This window comes from Dromiciops gliroides, chromosome 4 (assembly GCF_019393635.1).
Source record: "Dromiciops gliroides isolate mDroGli1 chromosome 4, mDroGli1.pri, whole genome shotgun sequence".
NCBI classification, from domain to species: domain Eukaryota; kingdom Metazoa; phylum Chordata; class Mammalia; order Microbiotheria; family Microbiotheriidae; genus Dromiciops; species Dromiciops gliroides.
Window position 1 is genome coordinate 64,223,562 of NC_057864.1, and position 22,354 is coordinate 64,245,915.

General features: G+C 39.9%; 1 protein-coding gene across 1 annotated transcript; it reads left to right on the plus strand.

The window, feature by feature from the left end:
- Positions 1-6,213: 6,213 nt before the first annotated feature.
- LOC122755720 (proteasome subunit beta type-3) lies at positions 6,214-6,944 on the plus strand. Its single transcript, XM_044004486.1, has one exon. It carries the CDS (start codon positions 6,240-6,242, stop codon positions 6,855-6,857), a length of 618 nt encoding a protein of 205 aa, XP_043860421.1. The 5' UTR covers positions 6,214-6,239; the 3' UTR covers positions 6,858-6,944.
- Positions 6,945-22,354: the final 15,410 nt, after the last annotated feature.

The window sequence follows — 22,354 nt, forward strand, 5'->3', positions numbered from 1 at the left end:
TTAACCTTCATTGCCCTGCCCCCAAAAAATATTAAGCTGTAAAAAAATTCTGTGTGGATCATACTAAGCCCTCCTTCCTTGAGTGACAGATACAATGAAGTGCCTTCTGACTCAGTTTTTCTTGATCTTCTATAGAGTCATAAAAAAATGATACTCCCATTCCCCACCGAGGTTATTAATTTAATAGCTTACATGTATAAAGCACTTGGGCAAAGTGGATAGAGCACTGGGCTTAGAATCAGGAAGACTCATCTTCCTGAGTTAAAATCTGGCCTTAGATACTGACATGGGACTAAAAATAAATCAGAAATTTCTCCTGTAAGAAGCAAAACCAAAGATGACCAGATAACAGGACAAACACATGGAGGAATCAAGGGATTATTAAAGTTTAGATTGATCAACTAGATATCAGGACAGATACACTTAAGAAATAAGGGGTGGGGGCAGCTAGGTGGTGCAGTGGATAAAGCACCAGCCCTGGAATCAAGATTCAGGAGGACCTGAGTTCAAATCCAGCCTCAGACACTTGACACTTACTAGCTGTGTGACCCTGGGTAAATCACTTAACCCTTGCATTGCCCTGCAAAAAAAAGAAGAAGAAGTAAGGGCTGATAAAATTCTATAGCAAGAAAGTCAATTAGATGTAGCTACTACCTGAGGGAGGTAGGAAACAGAGATAACCCCAAAGGTCAGGATCATTATTTCAAAAAAATTCCCCTGACTCTCAGAAATATGACAAGCATCCAGGCTTTCCCCTACCCCACCCCCAAAAGAAACTTTCCACTTTCAAGTGGACACCCCATCTAGCCTCTATAAAAGCTTTTGCCTTCCTTCTGTTCTGAGAGAAGAATGTTTCTAAGCTCTCTTCTCCTTGAAGCAAAGTCTTCAACTTTCCTCTCGGTAACCTACCCTAGCACCAAATAAAAAAAAAATTTTAATTCTAATTGGACTGTGTGTGAGTGTAATTCTTTTTTTTTTTTTTAAGTGAGGCAATTGGGGTTAAGTGACTTGCCCAGGGTCACACAGTTAGTAAGTGTTAAGTGTCTGAGGCCAGATTTGAACTCAGGTACTCCTGACTCCAGGGCTGGTACTCTATCCACTGTGCCACCTAGCTGCCCCCCAAGTGTTATTCTTTCCACCTTCCCCCCCCCCCGTGACAATACTTACTAGCTATGTGACCCTGGGCAAGTCACTTAACCCTGTTTGCTTCAGTTTCCTCATCTGTCAAATGAGCTGGAGAAGGAAATGGCAAAGCACTCCACTATCTTTGCTAAGAAAACCCCAAAGGGAGTCATAAAGAGTCTGATGTGACTGAAACAATTGAACAACAATATAGCACTTACTATATGCCAGGTATTGTGCTAAGCACTTTACAATTATTTTATTTGATCTTCACCACAACTCTGGGAGGTAGGCACTATCATTATCCCCACTTTACAGAGGAGGAAAATGAGGCAACACGGTTCAAATGACTTAACCAGTGCCACACAGCTTGTAAGTGAAGTTACAGTTGAACTCCGATCTTTCTGACTCCAGGCACAATGCTCTCTCTATCCATTGCACTTCCTGACTCCTTAGTGGTGAGAGACATATAAAAATAAGAGAAAGACAATGTGATATAGGTCAAATCCTGTCTTAGTTATATATAATACTTGTAACCTTGAGCAAATAATTAAACCTTTCTGACTTGCATATGTATGATTCCTCCATTAGAATGTGAGATCCTTGAAAGCAGATACCATCTTGTTTTTGTATTTGTATTCTCAGGTCTTTGCATACAGTAAGCATTTGGTAAATTCTTTTTTTTACTCATTCATTCATTCTAGGAGTCCATTTATTATACCAGTTCCTAACCTGAAGAGAAAGAAGTTCATGTTCTCCCAGTGCCTACAGTTCCCTAAAACTGGGTTGTAATGAGGAACTTGCTCTCACCTGAAGACTTCCTGACAAGGGTGGAGTAAGTCAGGTTCTCTTTTTCCTTTAAGAAAGGGTCCACTGTCCTCTTCAACTCAGGCATACAGCCAAAGCCCAAGATACCTTAGGAGGGCAGCCCTGCCAAAAGAGGTGAGCTTTCCCACATCACTAACCTGCATAAGGAAAACAAACTCTCCTATCCTCCCTAATGATTCAAGTTTCCACATATTCTGCCATAGTGGAGAGAGGATGGGATTTCCATTTTTATGTCCCAGGATTCCCTACTTTTGTTCAGCTATTTTTCAGTTATGTCCAACTCTTCATAACCCCAGTTGAGGTTTTCTTGGCAAAGATACTGGAGTGGTGTGCCATTTCCTTTTCCAGCTCATTTTACAGGTGAGGAAACTGAAGCAAACAGGCTTAAGTGACTTGTTAAGGGTCACACAGCTAGTAAGTGTCTGAGGCCAGATTTGATATACAGGATAAACTGGAAATAATCTTAGATGCAAGAAGCACTAAGAAGCCTGGGAAAGGGCTCTATTAGAAGATGGAATTTTAATTAATACTTACTTGACAGAAGCCAGGAAAACCAGGGGACAAAGAAGACAAGGGCAACTCTTGACTGAGACAGGCTCAGTCAAGAGTTGATGTCTTGTGCAAGAAACAGTAAAGGAAGCCAGTGTCACTGGATCATAAAGTTTGTGAAAGGGAGTAAAAAGACTAAAAAGGTAGGAAAGAGTCAGGTTGTAAAAGGCTTTAAAAGTCAAACAGAGGATTTTATGTTTAATCCTGGAGGTAATAGGAGCCACTGTAGTTTACTGAATTGATGAGGGGGGGGAGTGGACAACATGGTTAGACCTTTACTTTAGACAGTCATTAAAAACATTTATTAATTACCTACTATGTGCCAATTGTGCTAACTTCTAGGGATACAAATACAGAAAAGCAAGATAGTCCCTGTCCTGTCCTCATGGAGTATGCAAACTAATGAGGGAAAGATAAACAAAAAGAAATTGAAAATGGAGGTTTAGGAGTTCATGACCTCACCCTCCAATCCACAGGGTCAAAGCGTTCTGATGAGATGAGTACCAAGGCTGATTAAATGTTTCAGGCTGATGAGGTTTGCCATTGATGAGGCTCCAGTGGGGCATTATTGAGAAATTTTAAAAAGAAAATGAAGAGATGGATGGCCTGCATCCAATCTTTAAGTACAGGTTTTGGGGAAGTTTTAAGGAATTGATCTTTAGGAAGATGACGTTGACAGTTGAGTGGAGGATAGACTGGAGTGAGGAGAAAGTTGAGACTAATAGACAGACCAATCAGAAGGATATTATAATAGTCCAAACATAAAGTGATGAGGGCCAGCAGGGCGGCCAATGCAAAGACATAGAGATGAGATGAAGCATCACTTATGAGGAGCAGCAAGTGAGCCAATGTAATTGAATGTCAAGTGCATGAATAGAAGTGATATGTTAAAAGACTGGAAAGGAAGAAGTCAAGTTATGAAAAGCTTTAAATTCTAAACACAGAAATTTATATTTGATCCTAGAGTTAAAAAGAAGGCACTGGAATTTATTGGGTAGGAGGGAGCCATAGTCAGATCCATGCTGTAGGAAAACTAGTTTGGCAGTTGTATGGAGGATTGATTGGAGTGGAGAGACATGAGGCAGGAAGACTAATAAGGAGGTTATTGTAACTTATAAATATCAATGGCTTCCATTCCTCCATTAAAAAAAAAAGTAATGGGATGGATTAAGAAATAAAACCCACCATTTTGTAGCTTACAAAAACACATTTAGTACAAAAAAATTTAGCTAGATTAAAAGGGGTTATTTGTTCCTGAAAAGAAACATCATCTGAGTTAAGCACTTTTGATTTTAGTGGGCTAATCATTGAAATTTCTCATAGTAATTTGGAACTATGTCCAAAGGTCTATAGAACTATGCATACCCTGTGATCCAGAAATATCACTGCTAGGTTTATATCCCAAAGACATCCCCCAAAAGAGAAAAAGACCTATTTGTACAAAAATATTTCTAGCAGCTCTTTTTGTGGTGGCTAAGAATTTGACATCAAAGGAATGCCCATCAATTGAGGAATGGCTAAACAAACTATGGTGTATGATGGTGATGAAATATTATTGTGTTATAAGAAATGACAAGCAGGATGATTTCAGAAAGGCCTGGAAAGACTTATATGAGCAGATGTATAGTGAAGTGAGCAGAACCAAGAGAACATTGTGCACAGAGAGAGCAATACTGTTTGATGAAGAACTGTGAATGACTTGACTGTTCTCAACAATACAATGATCCAAGACAATCCCAAAGGACTATTGAAACATACTATCCACCTCCAAAGAAGGAACTGATATTGATGGAACAGACTGAAGCATGCTATTTTTCACTTTCTTTCATTTTTCTTTTTTTTCAAGTGTTATTATACAAAATTACTAATATGGTAATGTTTTACATAGTTGTACATGTATAATCCATATCCGATTGCTTGCCACCTCAGGAAGGGGGAAGGGGAGGAAAGGGAAAGGGGAGTGAAGAAGAGATAAAAATTGGAACCCAAAACTATAAATAAAAATGTTTATTACTTTTTTTTAAAAAAGAAACTTCTCATATTTCTTCCTTTGAAATTAGCCAATTTAAATTAATTTACTCTAGTGTTCAGTGTGTTAATTCATATTTTTCAGATAGCCACCCTTGATAATAGCCATATACTGCATAGATTACTTATAAAATAAGGATTGAATACCATCTCCCAGTGCCAGTTATGATGCAAAATAGCATTATTTAAAAACTTAGCAAAGAAAATGCTAATAACAATGATAGATTAGTTTGCCTGATAAAATAAGTAAAAATAATAAAAATAGAATATTAACTAACAGAATATAAGAACACCTTTAAAATGGTTCAACATCAAGAAAGCTATTAATGGAATACATTTCAACAACAACAAAAAAAAAACCCATTAAACCACACGATCCAATCAATTTATGCAGAAAAACAATTGAAAACCCAAAATTATTTATTTATTTGGGGGGGGGCAGGGCAATGAGGGTTAAGTGACTTGCCCAGGGTCACACAGCTAGTAAGTGTCAAGTGTTTGCAGCCATATTTGAACTCAGGTCCTCCTGAATCCAGGACCAGTGCTTTATCCAGTGTGCCACCTAGCTGCCCCCAAAATTATTTTTTAAAAAAGGAAAAAGTAAGAATTGAAGCATTTTTCGACACAATAAAAAGTCTATCTCTTAAACTAAGAGCCAACATAATATTCAATAGAGAATTAGTATAACTAGGCTTACTAAAACATGTCTAAAACAAAATAACACTGTCATAACTTCTCAATCCTTCATTTTTAACTTTTTTTTAACTTTTTAAAATAGTATTTTATTTTATTTCCAATTACATGTAAAGATAGTTTTCAACATTCATTTTTGTAAGATTCTAAATTCCAAATTTTTCTCCCTCCCTTCTTTCCTCCCTCCTGAGATCGGCAAGCAATCTGATATAGGTTATACATTACGATCATGTTAAACATATTTCCACATTGGTCATATTGTGAAAGAGGAATCAAAACAAAAGGGGAAAAACACAGAAAAGAATAACCAAACAAAAAATAACAACAAAAGTGAGAATCAGAACAAAAGGGAAGAAAACACAGAAAAGAAAAAACAAACAAAAAGCAACGAAAGTGAGAATCAGAACAAAAGGGGGAAAAAACCACAGAAAAGAAAAAAACAAACAAAAAACAACAACAAAAGTGAGAATAGCATGCTTCAATCTGCATTCAGACTCCATAGTTCTTTTTCTGGATGTGGAGATCATTTTTAGTCATTTATTTTCAAGAGCCACTTCCTAAAGGAAGCCTCTGATACATATCAGTTGTTAGTGTTCTCCCCATCCCTGCTAAAAATGATTGTATTTCCTTTTAAATAGTTTGTATCCACTTATATGTGCATGTGTTACTTCTACTCAGTCAGTTGTAAGCTCCCTGGTGGAGAGGACTGTTTCATTTCTGACTTTGTATCCTCTAAGCTAAACACTAGGCTAAGTGCCTGCCAAATTGGAGGCATTTATGTTTATTAAATCTTGATGTTACTGGAGAGTTTCACTTTTTTCTCATAATCCTCCTTCATCCCCAGAATGCCTGGAACAGACTGGGAAAATGAACCAGGGATATGAGCAGACCATATACGTGAGAGGAAATAAAATTGTTTTTAAAAATCACTTCAGACGACTGCACACTGAGAGGCCAGGAGTCCGGCGGAGTCGGGGATAAGCTGCTGATTTATTGGGTACTTCTCGAACGCCGGCACCATGTCTATTATGTCCTATAACGGAGGGGCCGTCATGGCCATGAAGGGGAAGAACTGTGTGGCCATTGCAGCGGACAGGCGCTTTGGCATCCAGGCCCAGATGGTAACCACCGACTTCCAGAAGATCTTCCCCATGGGTGACCGCTTATATATCGGCTTGGCCGGGCTCGCCACCGACGTACAGACCGTAGCTCAGCGCCTCAAATTCCGGCTGAATTTATATGAACTGAAGGAAGGACGACAGATCAAGCCTTATACCCTCATGAGCATGGTAGCCAACCTCCTCTATGAGAAACGGTTTGGCCCCTACTACACTGAGCCAGTCATTGCTGGCTTGCACCCTAAGACCTTCGAGCCCTTTATTTGTTCCTTGGACCTCATCGGCTGCCCCATGGTGACTGATGACTTTGTGGTCAGTGGCACCTGCTCGGAGCAGATGTATGGGATGTGTGAATCCCTCTGGGAACCTGATATGGAACCAGAGCATCTCTTTGAAACCATCTCCCAAGCAATGCTGAATGCCGTGGATCGGGATGCCGTGTCAGGAATGGGGGTGATTGTCCATATCATTGAGAAGGACAAGATCACCACCAGGACACTGAAAGCACGGATGGACTAACCTGTCGCCCATTTTCCTCTCCCAGAGCCCATTAATCTTTTCTTAAAAAAAAATAAAGTCATAAGATACTTCTTTCTGAAAAAAAAATCACTTCAACACATTTTTCACCCTTGCAAATTATAGGAAGATGCAAATTAAACCATTGATAAAGTTTCATAGGGGGCAGCTAGGTGGCACAGTGAATAGAGCACTGGCCCTGGAGTCAGGAGTACCTGAGTTCAAATCCGGCTTCAGACACTTAACACTTACTAGCTGTGTGACCCTGGGCAAGTCACTTAACCCCAATCGCCTCACTAAAAAAAAGAAAAAAAAGTGATAAAGTTTCACTTCAGATCTACCAAATATGCAAAAATAATTAAATACAATCAAACTTTATATGGAGGGGGGTGTATTACAAAATATACAGAGAAACAAAACAAAAGGAGACATATTCATTCTTTGCTGGTGAAATTAGAAACCGGCAGTCTTTTAAGGACCTGGCAGTATATAATAATGGTTAAATATACTTTGACCCTTTAATTCCATTGTTGGGAATATGCCTTGAGAGTCTAGTCAAGTAAAAAAGAAGCTTATCTGTTTAAAGGTTTTCATAGCATCATTATGCATAATTGGGGAAAAAACTGCAAGCAACTTACATGTCCAACACAATGGTTAAATAAATTATATATATATATATATATATATATATATATATATATATATAATGGAATGCTATAATGTGATTAAAATCAAGTTGCATAAAGAAATCTGGAAGAAAATTCAAATAATTCAATGAGGAAGAAAATAAAACTAGGAGAACAGAATGACCACCTTTTATGAGGAAAAAATAAGAAATTGGGAAATTGCTGGAAACTTCTAAGAAGTCAATGAAAAAGTTCCACATTGTCATTTTGTACTTTAGCATTCATTTATTCAAATGCAAATATTTGCTAAGAAAGTTTGATTGGCTACATTAATGTTTAATATTAAGTTTATAATATAGTTTTAAGAGAACAATATAATTATCAATACCACTTGTTTCACTGTGTCAGTCATTTCTCCATTCTCACTCATGCCACTGAAAATCATAGCCAAAGATCTCAAAAGTTTTGAAATCGGGGCAGCTAGGTGGCACAGTGGATAAAGAGCCAGCCCTGGATTCAGGAGGATCTGAGTTCAAATCTGACCTCAGACACTTGACACTTACTAGCTGTGTGACCCTGGGCAAGTCACTTAACCCTCATTGCCTCACAAAAAAAAAACAAAAACAAAAACAAACAAAAGTTTTGAAGTCAACAGTGAGGCTATAACGTTGCTCATTTCTCAAACTCTAATATCAATTGTGAAATCATTTGTCAAATTTGTCATCATCAATTTGGTGTGCCAAAATTAGCCCATGTCTTTTCTGTGTACTTTTCTTATTCCTGAAACCATACAGGAAAAAAAATTTCTGTTATTCTTAGTCTCACCTGACTCCATCTTAGCCCATTTTTGTCCTATGCCTACTTTGCTCACTTCTCTTCTCCTTGCATACTCTAAGATCTCTGTAGGGAGGGCCTTTATTCTTACCTGACCTCTGTCTTCTCTGATAATATTCTAACTACATAACCCTCTCTGGTTTGCTCTTTGATTGCTTCTATTTCTTCTCCTTTTCTGTCTTACATTTTATTGTATTTTGTCTATGGTCTCTATTAAACCCTTTGCATCAGGGACTGTTTATTTTGTTCTTTCCCCCTTCTCCAGATAGTTTTCTTCACATCTTTTTTTTTCATATCTCCAACACTCTCTATTTTACCCCTCCTCTTATGATTTTAATTTATTCTGTTCTAACAGAAATTTACTCATGCTCCATATAACTCTGCCAAATCTCCCAGCTTAGGAGAAATTAATTGTAGTTATTACCATAGCATGATAATACAAGGTAGTATCTCTTATTTTCACAACCTTTGTTGTTTTTTGTTTTGTTTTGTTTTGTTTTCTGGCAGCACATAAATACTGCTAGCCCACATCTTTAGGGGGGGTAGATATATTTCAGACTGTTAACATATATAGCTAAATATTCATTCTTGAATACTGCATTCCTATATAGAACAAATCACAATATTTGACTATACACATTACATTTTAGTTTCTTCCAGCTCCTTTCCTGAGACAGTTAAAAATTCTCTTCCAAAAGTCACTGTTACTCTATGCATGAATACCCTTAATTTTTTTTTTCACTTTTTCTTAACAGATCATACATGTTCACAGAAACCTTTTGGAAACAATGCCTCTACTTTCTTTTTTTTGGTGGTGGGGGGGCAGAGCAATGAGGTTTAAGTGACTTGCCCAGGGTCACACAGCTAGGGTCAAGTGTCTGAGGTGGGATTTGAACTCAGGTCCTCCTGAATCTGGTTGCGTCAGTTTCCTCATCTGTAAAAATGAGCTAGAGGGGCAGCTAGGTGGCGCAATGGATAAGGCACTAGCCTTGGATTCAGGAGGACCTGAGTTCAAACCCAGCCTCAGACACTTACTAGCTGTGTGACCCTGGGCAAGTCACTTAAACCCCATTGCCCTGCAAAACAAAACAAAACAAATGAGCTAGAGAAGGAAATATCAAAACGCTCCAGTATCTTTACCAAGAAAACCCCAAATGTGGAGTCAGAAGCAAGTGAAACTACTGAACAACAATATAGAGAGAAGCAACATGACATAATGGATAGAGGGATGTTCTTAAGAAAAGAAAATCTGGATTCAAGACTTGCTTCTGCCCTAAACTACCTGTGTGACCACAGTCAAGTCATTTAATCTCAGTGGCCCAGGAAACTCTCTAAGAAAATGTTTCAGAATTGTCACCCTGCATTGGGGGAGAAACTTTCCACACTGAGCATTTCCCATATCGATGAAATCAATGAAAAAACTTATAAGCATGCATATACACATACATATACATATGTTTATAAATATGATCTTTTCTCTTCCCAATTGATATCTATGATGATACATTTTCAAATTCCTAGATTTCAATCTTTCCATTTGTCATTGTGTGTATTATTTTTCAAGTTTTACTTATTTCATTCTGAATAAGTTCACATAAGTTTTCCTATCTTTCTCTGAACTCCTCAGTTATAATTTCTTATAGCATAGTAATATTTCCCCTTACATTTTACATCCTTAAAAACATCTCCTTTAACGTTAGTGCCTTCATTCTGAGATTACCACCAATATGTTTCACAAACACACACACACACACACACACACACATATGGGCAGCTAGGTGGTGCAATGGATAGAGTGTGGGGCTTGGAATCAGGAAGACATCTTTCTGAGTTCAAATCTGGCCTCAGTCACTTCCTAGCTGTATGACCCTGGGCAAATCACTTTTTGGGGGGGGTGTGAGGCAATTGGGGTTAAGTGACTTGCCTAGGGTCACACAGCTAGTAAGTTGTCAAGTGTCTGGGGCCGGATTTGAACTCAGGTCCTCTTGACTCCAGGGCCAGTGCTCTATCCACCGCGCCACCTAGCTGCCCTATTGGGCAAGTCACTTTTAACCCTGTTTACCTTAGTTCCACATTTGTAAAATGAGCTGGAGAAGGAAATGGCAAACCACTCCAATATCTTTGCCAAGAAAACCCCAAATGGGGTCACAAATAGTTAGACACGACTGAAACAACTGAACAACAAAAATATACACATGTGCATTATATACATAAATATATCTATGTGTATATGCATATGTCTATGTGTGTATATGTCTATATGTATAGGCATGTGTAGGCATACACCTTGCTTGAATATAGTTGCATGTTGTCTTCCCTTTGAGAGCATGTACTTTTTGTCCTTTGTATTCCTAACACCTGGCATAGTGACTGGTACATAGTGGGTGCTTAATAAAGGCTTATCAACTGTCTGACATTGGTATAGCACTATGTAATTATGATGACCAAGATTGTCCTTGAAGAAGAGATGAGAAAATTAACTTCTCTCCCTTCTTTACAGAACTAAGGGATTGTGGATGTGAAACATAGCATACACTGTCAGACACGGTTGATGTGTTGTCAAGTTTTGCTGAATTGCTTTCTTTTCTTCTTCCTTTTTATTTATTTGTTTATTACACAACAAATGACTACCTGGGGAGGGAATGTTCAGAAATGAAAGGGAAGATCAGATGCTCATTTTAGAGTTGGCAGGGACCTCACAGCAGGAGGTGTGTGTGTGTGTGTGTGTGTGTGTGTGTGTGTGTGTGTGTGTGTGTGTGTGTGTGTGTGAGAGAGAGAGAGAGAGAGAGAGAGAGAGAGAGAGAGAGAGAGAAAGAGAGAGGGAGAGAGAGGTCTCTAGACTCAGAATTAAATAAAAACAATACAAAGATCACAAAAGGAAGAAATTTTATGAAAATGCAATTATCACCATATTTTAGAAAGAAAACAAGTTCATGGGCCTCAGATTAAGAATTCCTGCCTTGGAGTCATCTAGTCCATCTAGTTCCTTTATTTTACACATTAAAAACAACAGCTGAGGGGGCAGCTAGGTGGTGCAGTGAATAGAGCACCAGCCCTGGAGTCAGGAGGACCTGAGTTCAAATCTGACCTTAGAAACTTAACACTTACTAGCTGTGTGACCCTGGGCAAGTCACTTAACCCCAATTGCCTCACCAAGAAAAAACAAACAAACAAACAAACAAAAAACCAACAGCTGAGACCCAGTGACTTTTCCAAGGTGACACAGGTACTTATGGATAACCAAATGATATTAATTTTAAAAGGGGCCAGGGCAGGGGGGGAATCACCTGTCCCTATTTTGAAGAATGCATTGTTTTCATTTATACAATTTAAATGCATTATTTTTTGTTGTTTTAAATCATGTTCCATGGAATGAAAATACTATTTATATAATTTTACTTAATTCTTTAAGAATTCCTTTGAATTTCACTTCCCCCCTTTCTACTTCTAGAGTCCTCCCTCTTCATCTTATCTCAGGTGTGACATTACATTCCCCTTACAGTATTCCTACTTCTTCCAGAACTTGAGTTCTGAATGGGGATTTGTGGTGGTTCTTAGATATTCTTCAATAAAGAATTACACTCTTGCACACAATCCAATTAGAATTCAAGTAGTCTTTATTTGGCGTTAGGGAAGACGACCTAGTGGGAAGTCAAAGAATTCACCCCTGGGGAGGAGAGCTTAAAAACATTCTCATCCTCCTTGTAGAAAGGAGGGAAGGCACAAGCTTTAATAATGGATAGCTGGGATGTCCACTTGAAAACTAGAAAGTTCCCTTTTGGGGTGGGGTGGGGAAAGCTTGGATGCTTGTCATATTCCTGAGAGTCAGAGGGATTTTTTTGAAATGATGGTTCTGAGCTTTGGGATTATCTCTGCATCCTAGCTCCCTCAGGTAGTAGCCATTTTGTTTGTTTTTTAGTGAGTCAATTGGGGTTAAGTGACTTGCCCAGGGTCACACAGTTAGTAAGTGTCAAGTGTCTGAGGCTGGATTTGAACTCAGGTCTTCCTGAATCCAAGGCCAGTGCTTTATACACTGCGCCACCTAGCTGCCCCCTGACACAGCATTTCTGATAAGGTTTGTATTTGCCATCAATCTTCTCTACATCCCTGCTCTTGTTTTATAGATGAGTTGTTTCTTAAGTGCTGTTTTGGGGATGGTTTTTAATGGATTGAAAGCATCATATTATAAACCTTTGAAAAATACATCAGTGTGACCTGATACCTCACCCAGGCAGGCTGTAGCATGTCTCTGCATTGTTCCTGTTCTCAGGGAATACCTCTCAAGAGATATATATCAACTTTGTATTCAAGGGAACAGTATCCCAAAGTGCAGTTGCCTCCTTTACTGAGTTTTTCAAAAGGGCCTACTGTCTGGAATTATTCTTGCAACAGGGGGGTCAGGTTAACAATAGTGCTAAACCACAAGATTAACCTATTATACTAGACTGACTACTTTGATCAAATGCCAGCAGGGCCTAGAGGGCTGTTTGGAAGGTTCTGTTGGATTATGGAAAAAACCAGGTTGGATCAATATACTCCACCAGGGACCCTGAGGACAGTCAGCCCAAGGCAAGATTAGGAGGTCAGTGAAGTTCGTCTTTCTGTATCCTTCTACCTCCCACTTCTTTGCACTTCTAGTTAAGACATGAGCTCTCCTCATTTCCTCTTCCTACCCTGAGACCCCTTTCACCCACTCAATCCCTTCCTTCAGTTCGATTCGCCAAGCATTTTTATCAATGGTACTATAGGTCAGGTACTGTACTAGGGGATAAGGATAAAAAGACAAAAAGGAATTTATACTTTGCTGAAGGAAACAACATGGACATAGATTAGTAGACATAAAGTTATATAAAAGGAGGGACATTAATAACTTGAGGGGAGGCAGAGAGGAAACAGGAAAGGCCTCTTGTAGCAGTCAACACATGACACACCTGCCTATTTTGGACCATTCTATTTGAAATACTTCTTCCTCAATTGACTTGGGTAATAACAACCACCAGTACCACAACAGTAGCTAGCATCGACCTAGTGTTTTAAGGTTTGCGAAGTGGTTTACATGGTATCTTCTTTGATCTCCTGCAACAACCCTGTGGGGGAGGTGCCATAATGATGAGGTCCTGGTGGTAGTGATGATGGTGGTCATCGTGTCATAGAAGTTAAAAGGGGTCTGTGTAGCTTCAGCCATTTTTACCAATTAGCATTTGGTGGTTTAAAGCAATATTCACATGACATAGATTTTATCAAGGTGAAGTGTTTCCATTTACAGTTTATCTCCCTGGTAACTACCAAGATGTGCAGCTAATATACAAAATCACTAATATGGTAATGTTTTACATAATTGCACATGTATAGCCTATATATGATTGCTTACCACCTCAGGGAAGGGGAAGGAGAGGGAGGGGAGGAAGGATACAATTTGGAACTTGAAACTTTAAATAAAAATGTTTATTATTTTTTAAATTTAAATATTAAATTTTTTTTTAAAAGATGGGCAGCCAAGTGGCACAATGAATGGAGTGCTAGGCCGGGAGTCAGGAAGATTCATTTTCCTGAGTTCAAATATGGCTTCAGACACTAGCTGTGTGACCCTGAGGAAGTCACTAAACCCTGTTGGACTGTTTTGTCATCTGTAAAATGAGCTGGAGAAGGAAACGTCAAATCACACCAGGGTCTTTGCAAAGACAACCCCAAATGGGGTCACAGAGTTGAAAATGACTCAAAAACCAATTCAACAATAACTATCGGGGCAGCTAGGTGGCCCATTGGATAGAGCACAGACCCTGGATTCAGGAGGACCTTAGTTCAAATCTGGCCTCAGACACTTAACAATTACTAGCTGTGTGATCCTAGGCAAGTCACTTAACCCCAATTGCCTCACCAAAAAAACCCAAAAAAACAAAAAAAAACCCAATAACTATCACCAAGATAGAGGTTGCCTAAGCTTGTTGTTTAATGTCCTTATCTTCTACCCATTAGTTGATCTCACTTTTCTGTCAGACATGACCTCAACTATCCTTCAGTAATCTTCCCATTGTCCCCAAAGTTATTTGATTTAGAATTAATCAGCTCTATCCTTCAAAACTCTAAAGATACTGATATGTAAATGCATCCCTACCATCTTTAACTCACCTAGGCAATGGCTCAGCATTCCAACAGGTCCTATCAAGACTTTTGGGTCAGCTAAATGGTACAGTAGATAGAGCAGTGGCCTTGAAGTGGGGGGACCTGAGTTCAAATGTCACCTCAGACACTTCTGAGTTGTATGACCCAGGGGAAGTCACTTAATCCCAATTGTCTTAAACATCCAGGGCTATCTCCAGTATTCCTCACATATAGCTTGCCACTGGACCCAGATGGCTTTGGAGGAGAGAGTGAGGTCGCTGACTTTGCACAGCTCTTCCTCCCTTAAATCCAATTCACTGCAAGTCATGACATCAACTCCATGTCATGGTCCTCTTCAAGAACAAAGGACAAACAACATCAAGACTTTTATCTAAGGGGCAGTTTTTCTTCAGATCCTTAAAACAGTCTGTGTCTCTCCACAATATTTTCTCTGAGAGGTTGAATTTCTTCTCAGGGCTGATTTTATCAGTGATCTTTATGCAAATATTCTTTCCTTGTCTCTTTCAATAACCAGAAAGTCTATGTATGAACAATGCAGTAACTTATGTAGAGACAGTAGCTCATTTAGGAAAATAATAATCCCAGATCCCCTAGTCAGCCCAGTTAGAGTGAAACAAACAGCCCTAGCCCTCAGTTTTCCTCATAAGTCTGCCATTCTAGGTGAACAATCCCAGAATCCCATAACTTCTGAGTCAGAAGGGACCACAGAGGCCATGTGCCCAACCCATATTTGAATAAGAATTCCTTTTACAACACTTCCAGCAAGTGATAGATCTTTGGTTGATGACCACCAGTGAGGGGGATCCCATCACCTCCCAAGATAACACATTGCACACTTGGATAGCTCTAATTATTAGGACGGTTTTCCTTATGATTAAGCCAAAAATCTGCCCTTCTGCAACTTCTACCCATTGGAAACCTTCAGACATTGGAAGTTGTTCAGTTGCTTCAGTCATGTCCAACTCTTCATGACCCCATTTGGTGTTTTCTTGGCAAAGACGCTAGAATACTTTGCCATTTCCTTCTCTGTCTCATTTTACAGATGAGGAAACTGAGACAAACAGGATTAAGTGCCCAAGATCACACAGCTAGTAAATGTACTGTAGTACATTTGTCCAAGGACAGATTTGAATTCAGGTCCTCCTGATCCCAGGGCTGGTACTCTCTCCACTGCAGCACCTAGCTGCCCCTCAAATAATGGAAGATAGCCTCCAAAATTCTTCCTAACCTTCTCTAAATGATCACAGACCACCTAGGGATAATAATTAATTAATAATTAATTGATGTATTAATATTCTATAATAAATAATTAAATAATAGTTAACACTTTTACAGATATTATCTCATTTAATCCTCATAACAACCCCGTAAGACAGGTGTTCCTTTCATCCCCACTTTACAGAAGAGGAAGATGAGACTGAATGAGATTAACTGCCTGCCTGGGGTCACACAGCCACAGTCACTACAGCTTGGGGAAGTACCTGAAACCCTATCTTCTGGACTCTAGATCTACTGCTGGATGCCTGGCTGAGCTTCTATGAACTTTTTGAGAAAGCAAAACCCTTTGTTCTGAAAGCATCTGACCATATTTCAGATTATCCCCTTTAATGCCTCCTTATTCCCACCCACCCACGCCTGACCTCCACCTCTTCGGCTGGGTTATGGTCTGCTCGGTCCTTCCTTTGAGAGCAAGAGGGCCAGGGGGAATCCAGGAAGGTGAAGGCCAAGGAGAGAGCCAGCTATTCATGTGCTAGCTGAGTTTCCGTGACAACTGATCCTCAAGCGTTTGACTTTGGGCCCCAGTAACTCAAACCTTACAGAGAAGGAATGTGTATGCCTGGGGAAAGGATGAGGATGGCTTGTTGCCAGATGTTCAGACCTTCCAAACACTCTCCAAAGGGCTGGCAAAGAGGCTCTGGACACATCTTTTAAAGCTATTTCTCTAGGCTTCCTATCTGTTTGCAGAGCCCAGGGCCTTCACAGTCCTTTCTGGGATGGTTTCAAGTCAAAATTTTGTTCTCTTAACAAAAAATCCAGCCCAGCAACTTTGCATGTCTACAGCAATAAATGCTGCATTCCACATCATCATTTCAATGTTAAAGGGTGAGTGAACAGGGATGGGTTGGGTTGGTGTCATTGAGGTTTAAGCTGAGAAGTTTCTAGTGGTAGCTTACAATATCTGAAGGCATAGACCTAGCTGTTGCTTCTCTCTCTGAGGAAGAACTGCTGTTCAGAATGATTTGAAATACAAATGGAAGAAGGGTCTCTTGAATCAAGGATCTCTTCATTGGATCATAGCATCTAGAACTATAAAGAACCTCAAAGATCTTTTAGACCAATCCTCCCATTTTAAAGATTAAAAAAAACAAGGCCCATAGAAGAAAAAGTGACTTTGGGGGCATCTAGGTGGTGCAGGGGATAAAGCACTGGCCCTGGATTCAGAAGGACCTGAGTTCAAATCTGACCTCAGACACTTGACACTTACTAGCTATGTGACCCTGGGCAAGTCACTTAACCCTCATTGCCCTGCCCCCCCCCAAAAAAAGTAACTTTCAAAGTGTCACAATAGTGGGACAGCCAGGTGGTGCAGTGGATAGAGGAACCAACCATGGAGTCAGGAAGACCTGAGTTCAAATCCAGCCTCAAACACTCACTAGGTGTGTGATCCTCAGCAAGTCACTTAGCCCCAACTGCTGCCCCTGCCCAAAGAAAACCAAACCACAAACCTGGTACAGTAATGAGGAACAGAGCTAGTGTATAAAACTTTAATTCCAAATCCAGTGGTCATATGGAATCCTTTCCACACCCTCAGCTCCTCTAAATCTCAACTCAAATGACACTTTCACCATGAACCCTTCCCTGATCCCCTCCCCCCATGACATTTTCTCCCTCAGATATCATACAGCATTGTGTTGGATACTTCCTTTGTTCATCCTATTTATTGTATTATAGTGATTTGTGTGTATGTCATACACCACTGGGTCTATAAGGGCAAGTATTTTATCTTATTTACATAACACTGAAGACACTATATGCACCTTCAGAATCCTTATGCTCCTTCAAGATTCAGCCTGGGGATCACCTTGGAGTATTCCATGTTCTCTCCTCCCTGCCCCCCAAAGTTTTCTGTCCCTCCTTAAATGTTTCAATAGAACTTTCTGTAGATCTCTCCTTGGCCCCTATCATAGTCTGCCTAATACTGCCCTTTGGGGAGTATATGCCATACCCCTCCCAGCATTCCTTTTCTACCCAACAGAACATAAGTAAGCACCCTGAGGTACAGTAGTCAGTTGTTTTTGTTTGTTTTTGTTTCTTGGGTTTTTTACCCTTCTATCTATAGGGACTAGCACAATGTCTTGCAGATAATAAATCTTTGTTTGAATTGGAATTGAATTGCTTTTGTTGTTCAGTCTTTTTTTTCAATCATGTCGACTCTTCATGACTCCATTTGGGGTGTTCTTGGCAAAGATACTGGAGTGGTTTTCCATTTCCTTTTCCAACTCACTTAACAGATAAGGAAACTGAAACAGAGTTAAGTGACTTGCCCAAGGTCACACAGCTAGTAAGTGTCTGAGGCCAGATTTTAACTCAGGAAGATGAATCTTCCTGATGAATTGCTATGACCTAGAAATTCAGCAGGAATGAATGATAAACACCCATTTGCTCCCATTCTGTGAATTCTTATTTGCTTGGTTTAGCATTTTTGAATATTTGTAATGAAGAAAGCACAATCTAGAACATAACAAATGGCTGCCCTCTGGAATTCTGATATCTGTTAAATTCTGCCCAGTGCTAGTTTTCACTGTGAAATGGACCCCCTATCCAGATTGGAATGTGTGTAGAGACATATTGTAGTAGTAAGAACATCTGATTGATGGTTACAAGAACTAAGTTCTAGTGGCTTACTATCTTTGTGACTTCAGGCAAGATATATCCATCACTTTTTTCTTTTTAAAATCTTTATTAAAACTGGTGGCTCAGGAGCAGCTAGGTGGCACAGTGGATAGAGCACCGGCCCTGGAGTCAGGAGGACCTGAGTTCAAATTCGGCCTCAGACACTTGACATTTACTAGCTGTGTGACCCTGGGCAAGTCACTTAACCCCAATTGCCTCTCTCTCTCTCACACACACACACACACACACACACACACACACAACACACACAAAAAACTGGTGGCTCACTGAGTCGGGGAAAAGGCAGGGATATATTTGAAAATGAATATGAGGACAAGACCAAAAAGATAAAGATATCAAGAAAAATAAAATCAAAATGAAAACAATAACAACAACAACAACGAATAGAACAAAGTAGAAATCAGACTGCAAAAATCATTGACAGTAGTCTCTGAAGGGAGCCTGGGAAACCAAAACAAAACTGTCCTGAAGTTTGCTCCCCTTGGGACTTTCAAACAGATGTTTTTAAAAATATGAGTTTCTCATAGTGACTGCAGAGCTGGGTATCTGAATAGTTTGAGAAAGAAGTCCAAGGAATGGAAGAGAATGCACATTTTCCTATCCAATTTGTTACTATGAAGGTTTGGAATCCATTTTCTTTTCCATCTTTTCACCACACCCCTTGTAGGAAAGGGAAATAATTTTCCCCCATGGGCCTTTATTGCTTATCTGCCTTCATTTCCCTATGAGCAAACCTAGTATAGGGTACTGGGCCCCAGCCATCCACCTGGGCTGCTCAATTTTCACTCCTTTAGCAAGGGTAAGGCTTAAAGGATCAAAGGCTGAACACAAATCTGTCAGTCCTGGGCCTTGTCGTTCACTTTGAACTTTGGGACACTGGAACGTACAATGTATTAAACTAATGCTAATAACCAAGAGAATTTACCTTTTTAAAAATGCTCTGTAATTATATAGCTAATCCCATAAACTCTCCTGCGGTTTAAGAATGTATTCTAACACCTTTGATCATGAAACAAAACTGAGCGGGTCAAGGTCACCCAGTGGAAGAGTCAAAATAAACTGATACAGGGATTCTACTGTAGGAGCCATTCTTCAACCAATGGAGTGAGAGTCAGGGATGACATATCCAAATGGGTTTTTTGTTGTTGTTGTTGTTGTTGCCTGTAATCTCACTGTTGGATACTCAAATTTACAGATTACCAAGTAGGAGACAAGGGATGGAAGATCTGAAATGTGTATGTAGGTCCAATTGGACTGACCTAACAGACATTCCTTGTATAGTGTTTCCATTTCCTGTCTGAACCTTTACACAGGCAGTCTGCCATTTTCTGAAAGGTGTTCCCTCCTTTCCTCCAATTTATAGACTACCTAACATCTTCTTAAGCTTAAGTATCAACTTCCCTTTGAAGTCTTTCATGATCACTCCACTCTACCTATGAGAACCAACCCATTACTTTGTATTTATGTAGCGTAGGGGGCAGTATATGGAATCAGGGGAATGAAATCAATAAACTATTCAAACTCCCACCCAGATTCAAGGTTCAGGGAATTCTTACTTGCTAGCTGTAAAGAGGGTTGAGTGGGCTATTTCACTAACTTCTAAATGAAATTGAGCATTTCCTTCAATTATAATAATAGCTGGAATTTACATAGAACTTTGAGGTTTACAAATCACTTTTCAAATATCATCTCATTTTATCCTTACAATGACCTTGGGAGGTGGGAGCTATTATCTCCATTTTACAGATGAGGAAACTGAGGCAGATAGGTTAATTGAATTGTTCAGGATCACATAGTAATTATCTGAGGTCAAACTTAAACTCAGGTCTTTCTTACTCTAGGTCAGGTGCTCTATCAACCATGTCAACTGGGTGCCTATTATAAATTCAAGAAACCATGTTTTTAATATCCTCTGGGTTTGTGTATGTAAGGGGACTGTCTCTGTTCCTAAACATGGGGAGAGTGATTCTTTTGTAGCCTTTTCACCTATGCAGCCTTATAGAGGGGGAACAGTTGGCCTCTATTCAAGGCAGAGTTGGCAGCTGCACAGTCATAAAATATAAAGGAGGTTCAGCTGTGTACTCAAGGCTACAGGCCACACAGCTGCCTCCAAATGCTAATGATCACTGAAGCTATGTAGGAAATGCCAAGACACACTCTTGTTTGAGTGGTGTCATTACAAGCAGCTACATGGCTCAGTGGACAGAACAGTGGGCCCAAAGGCAGGAAGACGTGAATTCAAATGTGACCTCAGACACTTACTAGCTGAGTGACCACCTTGGGCAAGTCATTCCTGTTTGTTTCAGTTTCCTTATCTATAAAATGGACTGAAGAAGGAAATGGCAAGCCACTCCATGTCTTTGCCAAGAAAACCCCAAATGGGGTCATGAAGAGTCAGACACGATTGAGCAACAACAACAAATGTGTTTGCAGAAAGAAAGAGTGATTGAAGATATCTGTGTTGGAGTGTCAGGCAGTATTACAAATGACAGAGAAAAAGGACAGGAATGAAGGTATGAGGGAGTATAAAACTTAATGTTTTTGTGGAGGGTGGGGAGAGTAACTGAGTATGGGAGAGAGAGAGAATGAGTATTAGGTCAAGTAAAAAAGGGTGGCACCCCCACCACACACACACACACACACACACACACACACACACACACACACACGGACTGAAGCAAGAAGAATTGTTCTTGTATTCTGGGTCCTAGGGACATTGAACAACACAATTATGAGTAAGCCCAATTGGATTCTGATTGGATTCTGTGTATCTGAGAAGAACAAAAAATAGTGTGGGGTGACAGGAGCTCCAAAATTTAGAAACAACAAAACATTTGCACCTGTATTCCTTCAGCAGCATATAAACAAATAAGCATCACACCTCATCAGTGAGGGGGAAACCCCCCCAGTTAAAATAAGAAGTTACCAGACTGCACATGTTGGTAATTTATAGCACCTGTGAGCCACTATAGTCACTACTTTACATCTCCTTCCTGTTCAATTAGTTTTTTCTTTCTTTAAAAAAAAAGTTTTGATATCCTTTACTTAAGTCTCTAATGAAGAGGTAGCCCTTCCCCTCATCCAAGGCTATCTCCTTTCCACATTCCCCATATATATCCTCTTCCCCAATAGATTTCTCCTGTTATCTTCCCCTTTCTCTCCAATCTTCCATCTCTCCCTATCTAGGCTTTCTGAAGAAGGTGGGATTTGAGCTGAGTTCTGGAAGAAAGCCAGGAGACCTAAGATACCAAGATGAGAGACCAGAGGATTCAAGGTGTAGGAGATGGTGTAAAGACACAGAGGTGATGGAGTATTGTGTTCAAGGAACTCAAAGTAAGGCAGCATGACTGAATTGTAAAGTATGTAGATGAGAATAAAGTTTAAAAAGACTACAAAGCTAAAAAGTGGCCAAGTTATAAAAGATTTGAAAAGCCAGGGGACTTTATATTGGATCTTGGAGATGATAGGGAGCCAATGTCTCTCACTGAGGGGATGGGGTGACATGGTCTAATCAGTGTTTTTAAAAAATCATCTTGGGGGGCAGCTAGGTGGTGCAGCCCTGGATTCAGGAGGACCAGAGTTAAAATCCAGCCTCAGACACTTGACACTTACTAGCTGTGTGACCCTTGGCAAGTCACTTAACCCTCATTGCTTCGGAAAAAAAAATCGTCTTGGCAGCTGATGAGGGGTCAGTGTGGGGAGAAACTTTAAGTAGAAGGACAAGTTAGAACACTATTACATTAAGTGCAAATGAGAGAGATGAGGGCCTGAACCAGGGCTATGGCTAGATGATTGAGGAGAAGGGCATGTATATGAGCCCTTCATCCAGGATGTCTTGTCTTCTCCCCGACAGAATTTCCCTTCTCTCCACCTGTATAACACCACCACACAGGCACCATACCCCGTCTCCTTGGGGAAGCAATTGGGACCCTGCCCTAGGGGTGAGCTGTCCTGATGGATGAGTGAGAGAAAACTTACTTTAACTCATTATATTTAGCCAAT